Raw genomic sequence first — 17,458 nt, forward strand, 5'->3', positions numbered from 1 at the left:
GGCTTTAAAACTCAAGCCCAGGGGAGCCAACCAAAGGAGGACTCATATTCACCAACTCCCCCAGGAGCTTCCATGAGACCTGGAAGAGCTGGACGCCGTGAAGCTAACTCTTGGCCATCACCCAGCAATGGCAACAGGCTGCCTGGACACTGCAGATTCTATGGTGAGGATGTGACTGAGACAGAGATGATTGTGACACACAGCACAGTGATCAAGAGCCTGGACTTTTGTGCCAGACACCAGGATGAGACGCTTGAATTACTACATACGTGCATTTTTGAAAGTCATTTAACTAAGGCTTGCATCTCTTCCTCACAGGGAAGTTGTGATGATTAAAGGAGAAAATACAGAGACTGATATATAGTAACTTTCAACAAATGTTAATTTAAATGTTTAAAAATGTACTACTTGAGGATCAACCAATAATAAGTTTCATGATCCTCCTGTCCTGGCAAAGTGACTGGAGTCTAGAGAGTAAAAGAGGCGTAAGGGAAGAGGGTTTGAAGAAGTAGAAACTCAAAAACTGAAAAGCAGAGAACGAGACTTGAGAAAGAGAAAATGAACCATATCTATCCATCTACAAATTAGAGCACCTAAGGTCAATTGATATTAATGTAGAAAGAGGAAGATACTATTTTGTAACCACTTGTTTCTGTGCTTTTATATTTTTATACCTTTTATTTTCTTTTTGCCCTGGTTTCTAATAAAGCCCATTTGGGAAAAATACAGCCTGTCTTGGGTGATCTCAAGGAAAGGGGACTCGGTCCACATAAAGGTGAGGGAAATTAGAAAAGGGAGGTGGATGTAGTGGCACCCCCAGATACAAAATGAAATAAGCCCAGAAAGAGGTTAAAAAACTCAGTGGAGAAATTTTGCTCTTTCCCCTCTTCCTTGGAGGGATGTTCCCTGGAATTCTGCTTATTTAATCTTATCCCAGTCTTCATCATTCTCAGGTCATGTTACTGGGCACCATCCACATTAACTGGCTTTTTCCTCTGCTTGCTGCCTCAGCAACTCCTGCAAAGTTTTGGTATGCGGTAGTTGTGTTTTCATCAGCTCTAGTGACATTCAGCTACAATGCATATTCCCATGACTAGAATTAGCTCAAATCAACTTTATAGAATAAAGTCATTATGTACGGCAAGTCACTGGTTCATAAACATTTTCCTCTAGCACATTCATGTTTGACACTATCAAATAATAACAGTCAGTCCAGGTCCTAATTTATGCAAACAGAACATTGCCAAGGCCCAGACTATAGTTCAGCATTGCAGGGGGGAACAAAGTATATTTCTATACAGCCAGCCATGTTCACATTCCGATTTTCACAGCTCAGTTTAAACATGGCATCAAAGGGAATGTAAGTTGGAGAGCTCACCAACAGGGAGCATCTTACGTGAAAGCATCATTTATTGGGGTGGTGTCTGACGTGTCCTCAGTGCCTGAGGGGTGGAGTTTTGCGTGAGTTCACCATAAGTACAACTTCTCATCTGTTCAAGTGTTACATCTTCAGGCTCCACTGGTCTAGCCATCAGTCTCTCTGACTATGAATTTCCAGTCAAATAGTGTAGACTATTTCACTTCTGCAGACTAAATCCCAAAACATACAAAGAGGGAATTCTGGGAAACAGTTACCACCTTAAAAAACTGGGATTGTTTTAGGAAGAATTTATTTAGTTTTAGGATTGGGCCTTAGACACAACTGTGGAAGAATTATCAACCCAGCTGACAAAATCACAATCCAATCACTGTTATAGCGAAGTATCTTTATTCTGCATTTTTAATTATGATTTTTCTCTTTAATCCATGAATTGAGAAGTGGTTTTAAAATGTATGGAGGGAACGATTGGGGTCAAAATCAGGGGGTTGCAATTGTATGGGGAATATAAAAATTTAAAAAAAAGTAATAAAATTAAAAAAAAAACAAAATGTATGGAGGGACTTCTGTTTCTGGACATGATTGAGTAACAGATATCAGAACTATTTTCCCACTTTAAACCACTATAAAACAGGACAAAATTTATGAAGCAACTCTTTACATGCACTGGACAACAAAAGGTGTGTTTGTTTGCTAGGGCTGCAGTAAGAAAACATCACTGGGTAACTTAAACAACAGATATTTATTTTCACATAGTTCCAGAGACTGGAAGTCCAAGACGAAGGTGGTGGCCAGTTTGGTTCCCCCCGGGATCTCTGTGCTTGGCTTGCAGAAGGCCATCTTCTGCGTCCCCTCATGTTGTCTGTGCACATGCACCCCAAATGTCTCTCTCTCTCTCAAACTTCCTCATCTTCTAAGGATACTGGTCAGATTAGATTAGGAAACACTAATAGTACTTCATCACCTCTTTCAAGTCCTAGCTCCAAATATACTAGCTGTCTGAATAAAGTTGCTAAGGGCTCCACATATGAACTTGGGGGGAAGGGGAAACAATTCAGTCCAAAACAGAGTGTAAGGCAGCGTTTTTGAAAGAAGAGAAATACAGAAGGTGAACTTTCTGGTCGGGAATATATATCTTCTGATTCTTACATTGAAATACCCAGAAGTGGGATTGTTCAATCATATGGTAGTTCTATTTTAATTTTTGGAGGAACCTTCATGCCATTTTCCACACTGGTTTGATCAATTTACATTCCCACCAACTGTGCATATAATATAACGATATAGGTAGATTAAACAAATGGGAAAAATATACTATACAAACACTAATCAAAAGAAAGCTAGAATACTAGCTATACTAATATTAGTCAAAATATACTTCAGAGCAACAACAAAAGAGTATAATCAAGGACAAAGAGTGACGTTGCATAGTGATAAAGGGTGAATTCACCAAAACCTGTCAATCCTAAAAGTACATACAACAAACAACTGAGCTTCAAAGCACATGAAATGAAAAATTATAAAACAGAAAGAAGAAATATACAAACCCACAGTTATATTTGGAAATTCCAAATTTCAGTAAATAATAGAACCAGCAGGCAAGAAGTTCATTACAAATATAGATGAAATGAACAACAACATCAATTGACAGGATCTAACATTTATAGAACATTCAGCTTAAAAATGACAGAATATCCATTCTTTTCTCAAATATATAGTTTCAACAAAACTGAAGTAAGAGCTTGCAAATAAGGAAACCAAAAGCCAAGTTCAGGTTTTTTCCTCAACATAAACAAAATGTCAGACAGGAAAGACTCAATGTAATGGCAAATGAGGTCACAAGACAAAAGACTGGGATGTCAAACCTGAAACCCTTTAGCCATAGCTGTGTCAAGGAAGTTTAGATTTCTCTTCACTTTTCTAAAAGCTTTATTCACTACTGAGCTTAATTTGTAAATTTTTTTACTAAAACCCCCCCTGGAATTTATACTACAAGCCCCCTGATAAAATGATATAATATCCATGAAGTGTTAGCTAAATCATTGTCCTCAAATTTAAAAATGCATAGAATCTTAAAATGCAAATTCTGGTTCCTTAGGTGTAGAGGTGCCAACATTCTGAATGTCTTAACAACTTCCAGTTAAAATGCTGGTCATGCTAATCCACTGACCATTCCTTGAGTAGAAAGAGTAGGAGGAGATTCTCATCCAATTCTAGGAGAGTCTATTCTTGCCTACAAATATCACTTTACTAAAACAAAGCTCCTTTCTTTGTAACATGAGGGTTTACTTGTCTTAAATCATATTCTCTTAATAGTACCAGATGAAGACTGACTTATATTACTTCCCTGAATTCTTTTATATAATCACCATTGATTTTTCTTAAACTGTTCTTTCTTCAGATCTTGTCAAATCCTTGCTTGATTCACACTCAAGTCATGGATCTGGGAGTCTGAAGTCATCTTGTATCCATAAATTTGAACTTATTTCACAAATCCAGAACTCAAACACTCAATCTCATGTACATTTAGTAACAGAAAATATAAATATTGATGCCAGTTCTTTGCCAGGTCTTACAAACCGGTGATAAAGAGATGAATCAAATAGAGGACTTGTGTTCATGGAGTCCACTGTCTGATGTCTTCATGCTTGAGGAATATTCACTGTCAAAGCCTTCTGGGGTGCTTCATATCTAATCTCACTGAATCTAACCCATTAATATATCATGTGCACTCACTGAATGTTGGAAAGAATTTTGATGGAAGTCATGTAGATTATGTCCCAGATTTTTTGCTGGAGGGCATGCTTCTGTGACTTCATTCTGGTGCTTTCCCCCATCCTGTCACTTTGAGGAAAGCCCTCTTCACATCTTTGTTCCGAAGGCTATAGATGATGGGGTTGAGGAAGGCAGAGATGACATTATAGAACAGAGCCAACTTCTTGTCCTCTTCTGGGGAGGCCTCAGCACCAGGTCTCATGTACATAACCATACATGGAATAGAGAACATAGTAACTACAGTGATATGAGAAGCACAGGTAGAAAAGGCCTTGATTCGCCCTTGGGCTGAACGAATCTTCAAGATGGCAGCAAAGATATTGATGTAGACAATGATGATAAGGGAGAGTGGGACTATGAGAAGAATGAAACCCAAGATGAAGTCCACCTGGTCGTTGAGAGATGTGTCTGCACAGGCCAACTTCAGGACTGCAGGTACTTCACAGAAGAAATGATTGATCTCATTGGGGCCACAATAGGGAAGAATCATAGCAGAGACAGTATATATCAGGGCACAGCTAATACCCCAGAATCCACAGAAGGCTACCATTGACACACACAGCAAAGGACTCATGATGACTTTATACCTCAAAGGATGGCAAATGGCCACATACCTGTCATAAGCCATGATTGCAAAAAGCCAAGACTCAGTGATGCCTAGCATCAGGAAGATGTACATCTGGGCCACACATCTCGTATATGAGATGCTCTTCTTTTTGCAAACTAGATGTACCAACATCTGGGGTACTGTGGTGGTAACATAGCCCATATCCAGAATGGATAGGACATTGAGGAAAAAGTACATGGGTGTGTGGAGGCGAGAGTCCATGCGTATTAAGGTGATAATAAGCCCATTACCCAGGAGGGTGATAAGGTAAAGGAAGAGGAAAACAATGAAAAGAATAAGATTTATCTTTGCATTGTGAGAGAATCCTAGGAGAATAAATTCAGTAATAGAGCTATGATTTCCCCAGAGGAAGTTCTGCATCCTTCTCCTGGTATAGGGAAAGAACAGAGTGGTCACTCACAGGTGAAACTCCAGATTCATACCTTGCCGTGACTCATAGTCTAAAAGTGCCCAATACTAGCAGGAAAGTACATGCTTATTAGGATGCCCACAAAGCTGGAGCCCAAATTTTAAAAAAAATTTATTTTGATACACAAAGCATCTTAATATTGCACTAGTTAGTCCCAGTTCTGAAATCCCAAATCATGAAGAGCACATTTCAAAATGTAGAACTTGCAAAAGGAGGGTCCAAAATTGTGTCTTTCACTTCATTAACTTGTATAGTCTATAGAGCTTATAAAAGATTTCAAAGTGGTCAAGGAAAGAATTGGAAGTTTGAGGATATGACACTTGCTGAGAGCTTCATACCAAATTGTCATGTCTGCCTCCCCAGTGAAGCATCTCCCCAAATGGGCTTCACTGGGACAATTGAGTAGCTTCTTGGGTACTCTGGAACTTCAAAATCAAAGTTATTAGATAGCTGAGTAAAGCCAGAAAAACAGCTATTTTTTTTGAAATACAGACATAACTCATTTTATATTTTACAAATTGAAAGTTTGTGGCAATCATGTGTTGAGCCAGTCTATCGGATTATACTTTAATACAAACAACTTTCATATGCACCTCAAAACAAAAAAAAAAAATGCATGTGGGTCACTCTGTTAGCACATCTGCTTTATTGTAATATTCACTTTATTGTGGTGGTCTAAACCCACACCCACAGTGTCTCTGAGATATGCCTGTAAATTATACTCCAGGTCAAAGTTATATACTTCCATGAACATGAAACATAAGGAAGGGGAGGGGAAAGAAAAAGAGGAAGGGGTAGAAAAAAGGAAAAAAGAAGAAATAAAAACATCATAATAGGATACTATAGTCAATGAATAAATACATCGGTAATAAATGAAAGTTATTTGTTCCCACCAAGAAGAAAGATGATTAATTATCTAGAGATTCACAGTAAAGAAATATTAAAGAACTTCTTTAGGCTAAAGGAAAATGGTCCCTGATGATAAAACATTATTGAAAGAATGAACACTACAAATAGTAAAAGTGTAAGTAAGTAAGACAAAATATTCGTTGCTTAAAGCAATAAAATAACATTATCATAGGGGACTTTATTTATTTATTTTTTTTTATAGAGGCATGTTTTATTTATTTATTTGTTTGTTTCTTTGTTTATACATGCACTGGGTACAGTCAGAAGCGCGGGAGGGTGAGAGAATTCACCAGAGCCAGAGCAGGGAGCAGAGCAGGCAGAAGGACCAAGGTACATTGCTGAGGGGAGCAGCGGGCGGCAGGAGAGGTCTGCGCGCCATGTGGGACCCTCCTCCGGTGGCCGGGGAGCAGCCGGGGATCGAACCGGCGCCGCAGAGGTCGCCGGCAGCTTCGCAACCCAGCGCTCAACCGCTGCGCCACCGGGGAGGCCCATCATAGGGGACTTTAAATATGGACAAAGAAGTAGACTATATGACAAAAAAAGATTTTGCATTGTTTAGGAAATGCTAAAATATTAATGTAAATGAGATTATTATAAGTCAATGCTGCATACTTCAGTCTGGATCAGGTGTTAGCACACTTTTTATCTAAGAGGCCAAACAATAACTATTTTAGGCTTTGTAAGTAATTTTCAGTTACTGCAGACTGTTTTTATTCATCTTAAGTCATTTAAAAATATAAGATTTACCATACTTGTTCTCAAATAACAAATGAATAATAGAAAAATAGTAAAACTCAAAATATAAAACAGGATGTAAGGAGAATAAAGATTCTCAGTTAATTCAAAAGAAGCAGAAAAAGTGGGATTAAAAAAAACAAAGGACACATGGAACAAATAGAAAGCAAATAGTAAGATGATAAGTTCAAAGCTAATTTTGTAGCTGTATTAAATATAAATGGACTAAGCAAGCCAACCTGAAAGATAAAGATTATCAGACTGGATTTTTTTTTAACTAATAATATGAAAGAATTCTATAAGTAAAGGAATCATGTTTTAATAGCAGAAAAGAACAGAAAGGACAATTTTGGGTGTTTCCATAGTGTAGTGATTGGTAAAGCAAGGATTTTGCTGTAGTGCTCACTACAGCATCACCAGTGTCAGTTATTGGATACAGCACAGGATAAAGTATTTAATAAATCATTAGAGCAAGAGGGTCAGTCTTGGACTCCATTCTAGAAGCTATGTTGCCAGAACAAGGAGAGGTGACTGATACCTGTCCTTTCCAGTGGGGTAAACACATGTGGAAAGTAGAATTTACAGTTGTGAGCTTCTGAGAGAGGAGTGTGGACAACTTGCAGCATGTAGGAAAGTATATTGTAAGGTAAAGGAAATAACTTTAAGGAAAAAAAAGGTGATATTTTTAGAAAAAAAATTAGAAATTTAAGGATTAAATTAGAAATTTAAGGATGCTGAGGTCTGTCTATAGAATATCTTAAGGACTGTGATAAGTAGAATGGATAATAATTGCCCTCATAATCCCAAATGGGTTTAAGTATAAATTTTACCAGATGACAACTTCAGATTGAGAAAGTGTTCTAACATTAAGAGCTGTTTAGAGAGGATTGTACTGGGAAGCAAAGCACTCCCTGTTTCTCTTGAGAGTTTCAAGTCAGGCTGACTCTAGCTGATCACACATCAGGGATGCATTGGGGTCAACCTGGAATTAGAGAGCGATGGGGCAGGAGGATTGGCGAGATCTGTTCCATTTGCAAGAGTTAAAAACTTTCCCATCATCTCTGTCTTCTTTATTCTCTAACTTTGCTTTTTCCCTATGCTTAATGCCTGCAGAGTTGAACAAGCTCTCACTGTGACCCCACCCCTACTACAGTCCATCCCTCAGAACTGTAGCATTTGGTAGGAGCAGTGTTAATATAAGCGCTTTTCCATTGTGGTCTCTATATTCAAGCATCCATACATGGTGCAGATTGTATGTGGGAAAGTGTATGGGGTGCTCAGAAGGGAATGGGAGTGGGAAATAAGTGAGCAGATCCCAAAAGCACACTCATCCCCAACAACTATAACAGGGACCACACTGGCCTGCAGATATCTTGGTGGGAGGCATCTGTCTTGTTTCCCTCTTCAGTAAGAGATCTTTAGAGCAACTCCCAACATCAAAGTGGTCCTTCAAAACCCTGCCTCCCCTGAGATCTCATGGCTTCCCCTCATCACGCCCATATGCTACCGCAGTCCTGCCAACCTTTCCCACCTGCCACTGTCACCCCTTGTCTTGTCCACCTCCAAGGGTCCCATGGATCAGGATGCAGACATGGACTCATCTAGCTGCCTGCCTCAGTTTTCCTAACAACAGCCCCTCCTCCATTTCTTTGTCTTTTTTTTTTTTAAGATTTATTTATTTTTATACAAGAGCTGGGGTACAGGCCAGAGGTGCGGGAGGGTGAGAGGATTCACCAGAGACAGAGCGGGGAACAGAACAGGCACATTGACCGAAGTACACTGCTGAGGGGAGCAGCAGGCAAGTCAGGAGAGGTCTGCAGCGCCATGTGGGATTCTCGCCAGAGGGCTGGGATCAAACCCGCACTGCCGAGGCTGTGGACAGATTCACAGCGCTGCGCTCAACCCGCGGCGCCACCGGGGAGGCCCTGTTTCTTTGTCTTTATTGGTAACTGAAGGTCAAATGCTTGAGAGAGACACACACACTAGGTTTGACAAGGACAGAGAGGGCAGAGATGGGCAGTTGGACAGAGAGAAGTAAACACAAAAGCAAATCAGACGGATGGGGAAGGGACAGAGAAAGGGAAGAGCGAGAAGCGTAGGCGTGAAGGGACACACAGATGAGATCTGTAGACAGTACAGAGGAGCAGGGCAGGCAGAAGAAGGGGTGCCTCAGACGAGAAGATGTCCAAGCCTTGGGCCCACCGCCCCCGCCCTGCCCCTCCTTACCTGCTGTTGGGCTTTGCGCAAGGGGTGGGTCAGGAGTCTGTGGAGCCCTCCTTTGAACCTCTGCTCTGATCCCCAGGAGGACAGAGCCAATGATTTCCTAATGAGCTCACTGTGTTTTTGAATTCTCCCAGGTCTGAACATCAAATTTGAACTTCAACCCTGAGTACCCGAGGCTGTGTACAGCCAGAACCCTGATCCTTTCCACCCCAAGTCCTGACACTCCCCAAAAGACATACATGCTGTGGTCAGGCCAGCCTCCTGGTGTCCACTGCGCCCAAGCACCTAACTGACCATTGATGGATAAATGGATAAGCGGATGTGAGGCAGAGATAGATGAAAGAGAGAGAGAGAATTCTATATATCTCAGAGAGATATATACATTAGATATAATACTATATATATAATATAGTATTTAATCGTGAAAAAGATTTTGCCATTTGTTAAAACATGGGTGAAACTTAGCAGCATTCTGTTAAGTAAAATAAGACAAATACTGCATGTATCATTTATATGTGGAATCTTTTTTTTTTTTTTAAGAAAAAAAGATCAAATACAGAAGCAGAGAGTAGAAAAGCGATAGCCACGGCCCAGGAAGTAGAGGAAATAGGGAGAAATTGCAAAAAGAATACAAACTTTCACCTCTCAGATAAATAACATCTAAGGAATAAATGTAAAACAGGGTGACTATAGTAAATAACACCGTGCTATATCACTGAAATTTGCTATGAGAGTAGAACTTAAATGTTGTCTCAAAAACAAATATGTGAGGTGAAGAATGTGTTAGTTAACTAGATGGGAGAAATCCTACAATGTGTATATATATATATATATATATCAAATCACTTTATACACTTTGAAATCTTACAATTTTAATTTACAATTTTATGTCAATTACTTTAGTGAAGTCGAATTTTTTAAATAAATATATACATATCTACACACATATAATGGACTACTTTTGACCTATACAGTAAAAAAGTGTGAAATTCATATTATTGTTATGAAATCACTATATCTCGACACCTTAGAAAAGAGAAACACAACAAAATTATACTTATATACATATATATTTATATATGTGTGTGTGTATGTATACATATATGTATTTTTTTTTAATCTGGAAGCACATTTTAAACCTTTGGTGTGGGGGCTGGTACTAAATAGAGTATCAAAGAGGGCTGATGTATTTGTATTGTTTAAATGTTTATAATGAGTATTTCATATCAGTGTTGACTTGTATAATTAAAGTATAAAGTAACTGCAGATAATAGCAATAAAAACACTCAGGGCTTTCCAATGTAACCAGATGATTGCTGTCACTTTTAAGGCTCCTCAGAGCTTTGATTTGCAGGAAATGACTCGCATCAAAGCTAGTTTAAGGTAGAGAAAAACTTCTCAGGCAGCTTGTGCGGTCTGAATTTGGGGCCAACCTTAGGACTGTCATATGGTTTCCTAAGCACAAGCACCCCAGGTTTGTCCTGCTGAGAATTCCCCGTGAGCTGTGCCTTAGCTTGACACTTCTCAGGAGGACATAAGAACTGTCAATTACACAGGGAGCTCACTCTTTTAATGCCAATTAAGCAAGAAGTAATATCTAGATCACTCTTCCTCTTTCCCCTCCTGCTGAGTCTTCACAAGTTTATTCCCCAGTTACTGAGAGCCACTCCTGGGCTCTCTGTCTCAGGAGCCCTTTCCTGACTATGGCACAATTAAGCCACGGATGAGTTGCTCTGGAATAAGAAGTCCCGCGAGACTTGTTAAGAATATGGAAGGAATATCATTAAGAACTTCAGCTTATTAGACAGCTGAACCAACACCAGCAACTAAGTAGGAAGAACAGAAGTGACTCCGTGTCCCTCAGAGGCAGCTGAAGAAACTTTTTCTAACTTTTGCTTAACTTTTATCCCAAGTGTGTGCTCCAGCTACTAAACTCATACCCAAGGCACCTTCACTTTCACCACCACCATCACCCTGTTTTTTTTATCATATATTTCATCATAACTTCATCACCCTGTTAGTATTCTCACCACTTTCAGCCACCACCCCCCAAATACTGTTCTTTCCCTACTGCATTATTCCCAATATTACCCACTCATTGCTCATCATCTCTCATCATCTTTATCATCCCCATTACCATTGTGAGCTCAATCCTTCACCATGTGTCAATGACTCATCTCCATCCCACCCATGACCATCACAATACAGATCTGAGCTCGCAAGAAGAAAGCAGTGTCCTGAGAATTCAGAGAAAAAGCCTTTATTTGAAACCAGACAAGAGAAATATTTTTAAATAACTGTTCTGTGATTTCAATCAGGTACAAAAGGACAACAGGGGCCCTGATAAGATGATAATAGACTGGGATAAGAAGAATACAAGAAGTTAAATAAAATCTAACACAGAAGTCAAAATATAGCCTGAATTGGAGATGGGAAATTGGAAGATTGACCTTGAATAACAATTTAAATATTCCCAGAATGCAGAAGGAAAGATAGAAAATGATGACTAAAGAGTTAGGGTGAGATGCAAAGATCCAGCCTATAAGTGCTAAATAATTTCTAAAGAAGAAAACAGTAAGTGGATCAGAAACAACATCCAATGGTATAATAAAACCTTCTGGATGTCAAATACTCTGAAGTTCAAAATGTCCCACTATAGTACAGGAAATATTAATGAAAGAAGCCATTATCTCAATGAAAGATTATGGCCGGCTAGTAATCTGTTCTCCACTAGAATGAATCATTCAAAATATGAGTCCTGGAACATCATCCTCAGTTTTTAAATATTTAATAACTTTCCAGTACACTCAGATCAAAATCAAAATCCCGAGGTGACCCACAAGACTGATGGTTGGCCCTGCACACCTCCACCTGCTTCTGCCTTGCTTTCTGCCTAACAGGCCTTCTCTCTGTGCCTTGCACATGCCACGCTCTGGTATATATTTCCTCTCCCCTCAGGAATGTCTTCAACACATCAATTTCCTATGGCTAACTTTAGGGTCCCAAACATCATATCCACAAGGAAACCACAGACCTAATTAGACCTGTCTATATGCTCTTGTAGCACTGTGCTCCTTTCTACATTAGTTCTTCTATCAGGTTTATATTTCTTTATAGGATTCTTTTATTACTATCTGCCTCAGTCTCTTAGAGTTTAAGATCCACAAGAGCAGAAACCAGAGTCAAGTCACATTTCAACGCCATATCCAGACCTGCAGGATGTACACTTCGACCTCGTGACACTGAGTGAGTGGGGAAGAGTTCCCTCTTCTTCCACCTCCAGGGACCTCCTCAGTCAGCCTCTTGCCTTTAGTAATGTAGATGGAGATGGAAGGAAGGCACTAGAATATCATCCCTGAAACTCCAGGGGTCACGTATCTATCTCCCAAACCCTCAGGGAGCACCTGCATTGTGGGGCAAGGGTGGGGAGAGGTCTTGAGTGGCTACACTCAGCACAAGTCTCTCTCCCTGCAGTCACTCTGATCAGTCGCTAGGAGGGGCCATCACCTGACTTGTAAGGGGCAGGTTGCGAAGCTGCCCGCAGCCTCTGCAGCGCCGGTTCAATCCCAGGCTGCTCCCCGGCCACCAGAAGAGCGTCCCACATGGCGCGCAGATCTCTCCTGCCGCCCGCTGCTCGCCTCAGCAGTGTACGTTTGTCCTTCTGCCTGCTCTGCTCCCCGCTCTGGCTCTGGTGAATTCTCTCACCCTCCCGCGCTTCTGACTGTACCCAGTGCATGTATAAACAAAACAAACAAACAAATAAATAAAAAACATGCCTCTCTATATATATATAAAAGATTCTCCTGTTTTATGAACTTCTCTTTCATATTTCAAATCTTGTCGTATAGTCTACCAGTGTGAAGGGGCCAATGCTCCCCTTCATAATCTATTTTCCTGGCTGCCTTCAGAAATGGGCAATTTATTCCCCAAACTGTTGCATGCATTTCTGATTTTTCTTCTTGCCACAGTCCCCCCTTTATCTAGGTGTTATATATGAAAGAAAATACTGCACAAAAACTTCAGAGAAATTTGCCAAACAATCAGACTCCCCCATTGGAGGTACAAAGGAGCAGCTCTCCCTCAAGGGGAAAACCTTCCATCAGAACAAACAAGCAAACAAACAACCACAACCCCCCCTTGTCCGCAGGAGATAGCCAGACCCACTGCAATGCTGTTTCCATAGAAATGGAAGGATCTGGGGACTTGAAACTGGAACTAGAGGGTTAAAATTGATTTTCAGACACTTAAGAGCCCACAAGAAAAGAAGACCAATCTCACTTTCTCTTTGAGGCTTCCTTTCCACAGGCACAGCAAAGACAAGAGGCTTATGGACAACCTTGAGCTGACCGCCAAGGCTGGCTAGGAACCCAGAACGCAGGGGGCAGGTGGGGGCCTCTTGTACACCCCAGAGACAAAGGCTCCAGATAGTGGTGCTTTTCTTGTTTCTGAACTCCTTACTGCTGGTAAATGATTCGCAGAGGAGGCTGTCTTATTAGCTTCTTTTTCAGAATGTGACGAAAACATTTTTGAAGTTTTGATAACAGACATTTGCCCCAGTGTTTCTAGTTCCAGTTAAGAATCAGGCAATAAGCCAAAGGAGCAGCAGGACCAAGAGAAAAGCTGTATCACAAGCCCTGCTCCGGAACACAACTATAAGACCCTGTTCCAAAACACAGGAGGGCATCATGTTGGGTGTCAGTGTTCAGTGCTCATTTGTGTGCCCTCCTGCATGCCCCCCCTCCCCGATTCCCTCCTGGTGGTCCAGGCTTAACCCCACCTGACTTTCACCCACTACCTGACTACAAAGTCTCCTCTCTGGCTCTCAGTGTCCTCATCAGTAAAATGGACATCATTTCTCTGGCACCTTTACGTTCCTGGAGTGCTATGTGACATAAAAGAACTCTGGAAAAGTTGTAAGTTGACTAGCTGGGGTCCCTGAGTGCTCCCCAATCTCCCATTTTGTTTCAGATGGATTCTCCTTGGTCCCAGTCCTCTAACTCTATAGGTTAGTTTAGTTCTTTAATCAATTTTTCCTGCTGAAGAGCAAAACTACATATTATCCCAAGGAATGGAGAGTATTTTTTTTCCATGACTACTTTTCAATCCAGAGCCTGGACCCTCTTCTCTGGTAGGTGGAGCCCAAAAGGGTGTGGCATGTGTGCTTCACAATGAGCGAATATTCAGTCACTGATGATGGGAGCATCCTGTGAGAGATAAATGCTGGCTGCTGAAGCTCATTTACTCACTTTGACAAGATTAGTGACTTGGAAAAATGACGAAAAAGCTACCCCTGATTTCCCCATCTCAACCCCTTAACCCCAACCAGCCTCGACCTCCTCTTCCTGCTCCTTCAGGCCCTCGTTATTCAACCCGCTTTCCTCCCCTAAACCCTAAGCCTCTTGGCCATGCCCGTGCTCCCCAGCCCCAACCACCCGTTTCCAGCCCTACCCGCTTCCCTCCTCTGACCAACGTCATCCCTCCTCTGACCAACGTCATCCCTCCTCTGACCAACATCATCCCTCCTCTGACCAACAGCATCCCTCCTCTGACCAACGGCATCCCTCCCCGGCCCCCTGCCTGCAGGGCTTCACCCCCTAGATCTGTTCCTTCCAAATCATCTGCTCGCCGCTCAGCTGACCTGCATCCCCGTTTTGGTATCTCGCCTTGCTTTTCCCTGAGTTCTTCTCCTTCCCATTCATCCTAGTTCCTTGGACTCTGGTCCTTGCTGACACCCACAGTCAGACCCGGTGAGTCCCATATCTTAGCCGGAGTGTTGGTGTCCCTACTGGAGGGACAGTTCCAGTGCAGTTCAGAATTGCCAGGACTGGATTCCCAGTGGCCTGACTCGGTAGACAGAGGATACTCAAGATGACAGCAACCAGCATTCACCCCAGAGGGTAAGTTTGGTTACCCCTATTTCACTACGTCATTTTCAGCAGCGGCCAGATCCTTATCAGCTGACCACTGTACCTCACCAACATCTGCATGCTGCCTGCACCCTCTTGGTATCCATGTCAGATGCCAGAGACAAGATCTTTTCTCAAGAGAACCTGTGTCATTTCCCCTTTCTCATCAGGCAGCCCTCATGAGCCTCTAGGTTTGTAGCTGGCTTGTCCATGGGACTTGGTCTGAGACCGCACCATAAGCCACAGGACCATTGACAGAGAAGGCAAGAAAAGTAAGGAATGGGACACATCTGATTGCACTGAAGGAGAGCAAGTCTATACTACGTTCCGGGTTAGTGAGTGAAGGAATGGGGGACCCCTGAGAAATCACACACACAGGACACAAACCCCTACTATAGATATGATGGGGCTCAAGATATTTTTGGTCATGTTCTTCCAAGACTCCACTTCCCTGCATCCTAGGATTCTAGAACCTTGCCAGGTGCTTTCTGCCCTTGAGAAATGTCTCCTGCAAGAAAAGGGAGAGGTCCTCCATTGTGCTCTCATCAAAACTCTGAAGGTTGAGCCTCTCTCTCAGTCTGCTGCTTCTACCCTAGAATGTGGGAGGAACAGAGTGTAGAAAAGCCAACAACTCTCCCCTTTCACCATTCTGCCCCATCTGCCAAATGGAGAAAGAGGATCAGAGGCTTTTCTCTTTTATTTGTGAATTTGGTAAATTGTCATGATATATTATTCTTTTTCTATATTGTTGGATGTCATTTTCTCATACTTTTGCATCTATGTTCGTGAAGGATATTTATCTCTAGTTTTCCTTTTTGTAATAATTTGTGTGGCTTTAATATCAATGCTGGCCTCATAAAATGAGTTAGAAAACACTTCTGTTTTCTGAAAGAATTCGTGTAGGATTGGTATTTTCTTCATTTCTGTGTTTGACAAAGTCTCAGGAAAAGCCATCTGGGCCTGAAGAGTCATATTGTGGGACTTATCCCATTACTAATTCACCATGTTCTCAAATAGTCTCAGAGATTAGAAGCACATTGATGACTCTGGATGACCCACGGTGAGCAGAAGCAGAAGCCCTGGGAAACACGAACGTGGAGCTGCGGTGGAAATAGATGAAACGATGGTGATTGCAATCCCTGTGCCCCTGACCTCTGCCTAACCCGATCCCTTGGACCATCGGGGTCCAGGTTGACAAAAAGTCAGTTTTGCAGGGGATAAAGAGACTCTTGATTCAAAGGTAACAAAGTGATATTTCATTTTCTTCTCCACCTTAGGAAGGCAGTAAAGACTTAGGAGGCTGCTCAAGCCTTGCTAGGAAAAGGGACCCAGACATGGCTCACAATGACAAAGTAAAGTGCTTTTCTAGCTCAGCCAGTGTGTGAGGGAACCTGTTTCTGAATGACATAAGGATTTATGTAATTTGAAGAAAATCACAGTTGAACTGGTCAATATCGAGTCAGCCAGCAAACATCAAACACCTGTATCTGTCCATAGCTCTGCCAGGTACCAGTACCTGTATCTGTCTATAGCCCTGCCAGGTACCAGTACCTGTATTTGTCTATAGTTCTGCCAGGTACCAGTACCTGTATTTGTGTATAGTTCTGCCAGGTACTGGTACTGCAGAGATGAGCCATATAGATCTCTTGTTCTCAAACAACTTAGATGTAAACAAATAAGTTCAATATTCTAGTAACTAGAATACTTGGGCTAGAGCATGACACAAAGACAAATTGGACTGGGCTACAGAAAGATTTTAAAGGATTATGTGTGAACTTGTTATAAACACTGGGTAGGTGTTCCCCAGACTGACAACAGAGAAAGCACTTTTTCCAGGCCAAGGAGCCAGAGGTTAAAGCAAGGAATCAGGAGGTATATTGCTAAGTTCTGGAAACTGCAGACTTGCCCATACAAGTGACATGTTCAACTCTGTGCCCTCAGACATCTACATGTCAGGGAACACACTGTGTCATGAGTAAATGAATTAATAAGTAAATGAATGAATAACACATTGGGAAAGACCACACCCTTTCAAGTCAAGCGTTCAGGTGCTTACTAAAACCAGGAGTGGCTCATTTCTTATGCAAGGTCTCCTTTAGGTTCTTTTAAAATAAACTGTATTATATAAGGTATCCAGAGTGGTCAAACTCATAGAATGTGAAGTGGTGGTTTCCAGGAGCCCAGGGAGGAAGGAAATGAGGAGCTTGTCATTTAATGGGCATTACAGAGTTCTGGAGATTGGTTTCACACGGTGAATACCCTTAACACTAATATGCATTACTAAAAAACATTAAGATGGTAAATTTTATGTTATACATATGTAATTTTTTTTCTTCAATAAACCATTCAACAAGTCGCGTCCATTAGAATCCCCGTTGCCTGGCAACAGTGTGGCGACAGCTTGGCTTGGCGTTGCCTGGAGACGGTTGGAGGCCTGGCACCGAGCAGGCTGGGAGACTCCGGCCAGCGTGAAAGAGGGCAGCGCCGACAAGGCA

At 41.6% G+C, this 17,458-nt stretch overlaps 1 protein-coding gene across 1 annotated transcript; it reads right to left on the reverse strand.

Moving 5' to 3' along the window:
• Positions 1-4,193: 4,193 nt before the first annotated feature.
• On the reverse strand, positions 4,194-5,141 carry LOC311176994 (olfactory receptor 2A12-like; the record flags this gene model as incomplete). The annotated part of the gene is made up of 1 exon (XM_084242688.1): positions 4,194-5,141. One exon carries the CDS (start codon positions 5,139-5,141, stop codon positions 4,194-4,196), a length of 948 nt encoding a protein of 315 aa, XP_084098814.1.
• Positions 5,142-17,458: the final 12,317 nt, after the last annotated feature.

This window comes from Talpa europaea, assembly GCF_964194135.1.
Source record: "Talpa europaea genome assembly, chromosome: 9".
In the NCBI taxonomy this organism is placed as follows: Eukaryota; Metazoa; Chordata; class Mammalia; order Eulipotyphla; family Talpidae; genus Talpa; species Talpa europaea.